Below are 5,269 nucleotides of genomic sequence, written 5' to 3'. Positions count from 1 at the left end.
TCTCCACATATCTGTAATTAATTTTAATACCACAGTGATCTATTTTGGATATCATTAGCATATGCTTTCAGCCCAATATATGCATAGTTAATGATATCTGGGGAGGTGCATGAAAGAGAAAGAAAATATTTTCTTAAATATTGAGAAAGGAGGAATTTGGTTCAGTACTTGAGGGCAGAGTTACTCACTGTGTAGCCTCGCTGGAGCTGCCTCTCGGCTGGGGGCAGGGAGGCAGCACACCAGACACCATAAAGCCTTCGTCTAGTAGGGCTGGGAGAATGTGACTGCACAGCGAGTGAAATCAAAAACCATATGTGCCTTTCTGTTTCTGATGACCCTTTTTCATAACCAGGTTTTGGGCTGATTTTTTTTTTTTTTTCTTTTTTTCCTAGTTGATTTTTTACTGGTGAAAGTTTCTAGACTGACAGCCAAAGAGATTCATCTGCTTTATTAGCCATAGCCAACAACCAGCCCCGAGTATTACAAGTGACCCACCCGAGCCTTCATCCTTCGTGCCATCGATTGCATTGTTGTAAAGTAGGTGTCAGATGTGACCACCTCAATATTGCCTATGCAAAGCATGATGGCTATCTGCCACGGTTTTCTCCGAATACATGCAAAGACCTGAATGAGGAGCAAAGCGGGGGATGGTAGTCACAAGCGATTCCCTAATTTGACCTGGGAGGTTTACTTTCCAGTCGATTTTGTATTTTATACAGTCCTTGATGCCAGAAACAGAGTTCCTAACAGTAGTAGTAGCTTACTGCCATATCTTCTGAAAACAGATCTGAGCCTCGGCACCTCTTACCATGTGTCTGAGGCCACCAGGCACATCACAGATGGTGGTAGCCTTTGTCCAGCACTGTCTTCTGATCACTTTGGACTTGCAGTTCCAAAGTCGGAGGCCTTGTATCTCATTATGGGTTTGCTGAACTACACTGGCTTACAGCACACATTTTCATTGACTTACACCAAGCTATGTATATCTCATGCTTTGCCTCTCTCAGAAATACATTGCTTTGGTTTTCTTCCCATAGATGAATCCACAGTAAGCAAGTGTTCACTTCTACTCATTTGTGCACGTACAGTTCAGACTGTACGCTTGTGAATTTAGTCATGTTACATCCTGTGTTACCTGATTAAGATCAGTAGCTGGGAGTTGATTGTTTAATTGACTTTTCAGAACCTCAGCTAAAAGTTTCCTATGTCTTTCCCATTATATATGTGGAATAAAATGAAAGCTTGAAACATTTACAAGCGCAAGAAATGGTTCACTTCATCCCTGAACTCATCAGCTTGAATTACTGCAGAAGTCCTTATGCTACCAGGATTTCCCAAATCTTCCCACGGACTGCATCAAAACATCTCAGCCCTGAATCCTACATTCTCATCAAACACTTGATTCTGCAGGTTTTCCACTGCTGGGGACTGTGCCCGCAAGTACACAGCACCCTGGGGCTCCCCCCTTCTCTGGCAGCACAGACATCCACCAAACCCCTAAGTAGAGGAGCCCCACTGCCCGCACTGGTGCAGACTCAAGGACAGAGCTTGTTGCTGCAGTCAGATGCTGCTAGGGAGAGGCGGTGCGATGAAGCCCCAGATCTACGTGACCCCCACCAAGTCAGCAGCCTCAGCAAAACCCAGGCTTCCCTGGAGAGACTAATTTTGCTTTATAGGAGCTGGTTGAAATTAATACCGGCTCAACCCCTTATGATAAAACTTAAAGCACTGCAGAATCACGCTCAACACCCTCCTACAGGCTATCTGACAGCATTTTTTTTTTTCCCCCGAATGTTAATTACTCACTTCAAAGTGAAGTGAGTAATGTGAGTAATGGATGAAATCCATGACTACTGAAGTCAACTCCTACTGATCTCCCTGGAACACAGGTTTTAACCGTTGTCATTTGAGGAAAAATAACCTGAGTGTCCCAGGCCTGAATGAACTGCCATAAACCAGCCAGACTGTTGCTATTTGCATATAGGATTTATTATTTTTATTTTATAAATTACTATGACTGTTTTGCCCCCAAAATGGTCAGTTCTGAATTAGTAAAGAAACTGTAGCTTTTTCTTCGATACAAATTCTTAGGATCAAGTAGCTGCTAAGAGATTAGAAAACAATGTTCGAAACATGAGTAACATTTTAGCAAAATGATTTTTATTTGCACGGGACACCAACCACTAAAATAGCTTTAGGATACTAAAAAGCTTATGTTCAATCTTGGACTTAAAATTTAAGCTGCATCTTCCTTTAAATACTGTACCAGCAGAACAAGCCTTAATTACTAATTAAACCCATTATGAATTTATACAACTGAGGTTTAATCTCTGCAACAGTACAAAACAGTTCTTATTAAAAAAGCTATGCTATGGGCAGGGCAAAGCAATAAACGCAGCCAAATTTTTTTGCTTTATCAATTTCTACATTAAAGAAATATTTAAAGTGATATACTCACATGGAAACAAATTATAAGACATGCAATTTTTTACTGAAATTTGTCTAAAAGCTAGCTTCGAGGATTGCAAATTTATCTATTGGCGAGAGCACATACTGAAAAAAAATGAGGATGATTGAGGTTTGAGTCATCTCCAAAGGTATTATAGTATCCCGCGTCTCAGTACCGGCTTTTATGCTTCATATCCTTTGATACAGTTCTCCAAAGAGAGGACATAAATACCATCCAGGTTTTAAAACATTTTATTTGCATATTAAAAAAATTGTGCATTCCAATAATTAAAATCATTTGAACAAAAAAAAAAAAAAATGGCACTCGATTAACTGCATTTTACAGCTCGCAGGACCTTGGTACAGCTTTGCATTTATTCGTGTGTTACTCTAGTTTACTGTAGTCCCACCCAAGTTCTTCTTTCATCAACATGCAAGCTCTTTCATGCCACCAGGACCAAAGCCAGACAGGCAGAGGGAAAGGCAGCGCCTTCATTCAGTGTCAGTAGTTCTCTCTATTCTTTTGATGTGAAAGGGGCAGTACAGTCATTTTAAACTTTATCCAACCTCTTTGCATCTTACAAAGTTAAACAGCTAAAAGAAGTAAAATAAGAAGGCAATGCTTGTGGAATGTACAGTGCATAATTTGGAAGGGCAGATTTCATTACGATTCACCCGCTTGCTTCTCCTGTTCAATTGCTAAAATGGGGGGAAAAAAAAAAAAAAAAAAAAAAAAGAGAGAAAAAAAAAAATGAAGATCGAGAACCCGAAATGCATTCACATGACAATTCCTGTAATTTGTAAAAATGCGTGTGTGTGTATATATATATCTACACGCACCAAAATAGCAATGTAAATAACTGTAAATTAAGCTCTACTCCGCGGTGGGTTCGGGCTTTGGCTGTCTGGCAGAGCCGCAGCCGGGCTTCCTCCCTCCGCCCCGCACCCCCGGCTCCCCGCCTGCCGCCCCTTTGTCTCCTCCCGCCTCCCTCCCTCCTCTCCCTCCCTCCTCTCCCTCCCTCCCTCCTCTCCCTCCCCTCCCCTCCCCTCCCCTCCCCTCCCTCCCTCTCCCCGCCGCCCGCCCGCCCGCACTCACTTTCTTTTGAAGGCAGCGGGTTTTTCTCTTGCGTCTCTGTCTTCTTCAATTTGGACTTGTCAAATTTCTCGATCTCGGCCATGTCTGGTTTGTCGGACATGTTGGCAGGTGACTCTGCGCACACAAGGGAGGAGCCCGTTACCCCCGGCGAGGGCTCCCTGCCCGTGTCCCCCCCCCCCCCCCGGCACCCCCTTCCCCCCCCTTCTCCGGGGCGGCAGCGGGGCCGCGCCCGCCGCACCCAACCGCGCCGCCGCCGGAGCCCAAAACGCGACCCACGCCGAAAAGAAAACGCTTAATCCCCGGCCGATTTAAACGTCATGACGATTTTTAAAAAGTGATCGTTTAATCCAGCACCAAAGGCGGCGCAGCCGGCCGCCAGCCGCCGCCGGGGCAGCTCCCAGCGTTTGCGCGCTGCGGAGTACAATAGAGGGGAAGCGCCCGGCGCTGACCGCGTTTTTAACTCCTTAAGGGAAAATCAATTTAAAAACGAAGCCCTGGGACGCCAACAGAGCCGGCTGGCGGCTCGCACGCCACCGCCCTGCAGCGGCGCGGTCCCCAGACAATACACCCCCCCTTCCCCCAGACAATAGCCCCCCCCCCCCCCCGCACCCCCACCCCCCACACAATAGCCCCCGCGCCCTGCCCTGCCCTGCCCGCGGTCCCTCCCCGGCTGGGGTACCGGGCTGGGGCTCCTGCTGCCCGCGCTGGGGGGACCCCCGAAAAGGGGGGAGGGGGGTTGGGAAGGGGGGGGGGGTGGGGGTGGCGGGACCCACCGGTGTCGCCGCGCGGTGATGCTCAGCCCCGCCGCTCGCTGCTGCCGCCGCTCCGCACGCCAGTATAAAGGGCGCTCGCTGGCGGGGCGGTTTTATCCCCGCGCCTATGCAAATGATGCTGATGTCACCCACCCGCTAACCATTTTGCCGCTTTCCGCCTTTTTCTCTCTCTCTTCCCCCCCCTCCCCACCCCCCCCCCCCCCCAACCCACCCCCAATCCTTGCTTCCTTCCCCTCCCTCCACCGCCCAGCCCTCCTCCCCCCAGCGCACAGGCACACACAACTACATACACACACTGGCACACACGCGCACGCCCTTAAAGCCGAAAATCCACCCGCTCCCTGCCCCGGCCCCGGCAGGCGGGAGGCACCCCGGGACCGTCCGGGGCGGGTTGGGGGGGCGGCCGCTGCCCCCGGCTCCCCGCTCCCTGCCCGCCCTGCCGGGGCGCGCCCGGGGCGGGGGTCGGCAGGGGCAGGAGCGCGGGGGGCAGGGGGGGGTAGGAGCGGGGGGCAGGGGGGCGCTCGGTTTGAGCACCCTCGGCAGCGGCGCAGCGCGGTGCTGGGCTTAGAGCCGTGCGGTGCTTTCGGCTTCAGCTGTCCGTGTGCCCCTCTCCCGGTTGGGCAATAGCAGCTCGCCGATTATCTTACTCAAATTTCCGCATTTAGAAGGAAAAGACGAAACCCGGGTCCCTTCAGAGCTGCGGGGGCTCTCCCCGCCCTCCCCTCCCTTTCCCCCGCTGCCTTTGCAACCCTGCTGCTGGGGGGGGGGGGGAGTGGAATGAGAGAGAAAAATCCCACCGCTGCATGTCCTTGCAACCCCGCTGCAGGGAAAGAAAAGAGACCAGCGCTGGCGTCCTTGCAGCCCTGCTGCTGCAAGGAAAAGGTACAATCCCATCGCTGTCCTTGCAACCCTGCTGCAAAGGGAAGAAAGGCACCCCCCCCCCCCCCCCCCC

At 50.5% G+C, this 5,269-nt stretch overlaps 1 protein-coding gene across 1 annotated transcript; it reads right to left on the bottom strand.

Annotated features, from left to right (window-relative positions):
* Positions 1-2,684: 2,684 nt before the first annotated feature.
* Positions 2,685-4,439, bottom strand: TMSB4X (thymosin beta 4 X-linked). Its single transcript, XM_042788351.1, has 3 exons — positions 4,318-4,439; positions 3,545-3,658; positions 2,685-3,147 (listed from the first exon to the last, which is right to left on the bottom strand). The coding sequence occupies exons 2-3, from the start codon at positions 3,642-3,644 to the stop codon at positions 3,113-3,115; spliced, it is 135 nt and encodes a 44-aa protein (XP_042644285.1). The 5' UTR covers positions 3,645-3,658; positions 4,318-4,439; the 3' UTR covers positions 2,685-3,112.
* Positions 4,440-5,269: the final 830 nt, after the last annotated feature.

Source organism: Tyto alba, unplaced genomic scaffold, assembly GCF_018691265.1.
Source record: "Tyto alba isolate M040663 unplaced genomic scaffold, T.alba_DEE_v4.0 Super-Scaffold_14, whole genome shotgun sequence".
NCBI lineage: Eukaryota > Metazoa > Chordata > Aves > Strigiformes > Tytonidae > Tyto > Tyto alba.
The sequence above is the reverse complement of the archived record's forward strand: the minus strand, read 5'-3'. Positions and strand labels throughout refer to the sequence as shown.

Bases quoted from the DNA above. Each gene is read 5' to 3' on its own strand.
- TMSB4X (XM_042788351.1), bottom strand. From the start codon at position 3,644: ATGTCCGACAAACCAGACATGGCCGAGATCGAGAAATTTGACAAGTCC. The intron at 3,148-3,544 runs GTGAGTGCGGGC...CCCCCATTTTAG, and splicing joins CCCGCTGCCTTCAAAAGAAA to CAATTGAACAGGAGAAGCAA.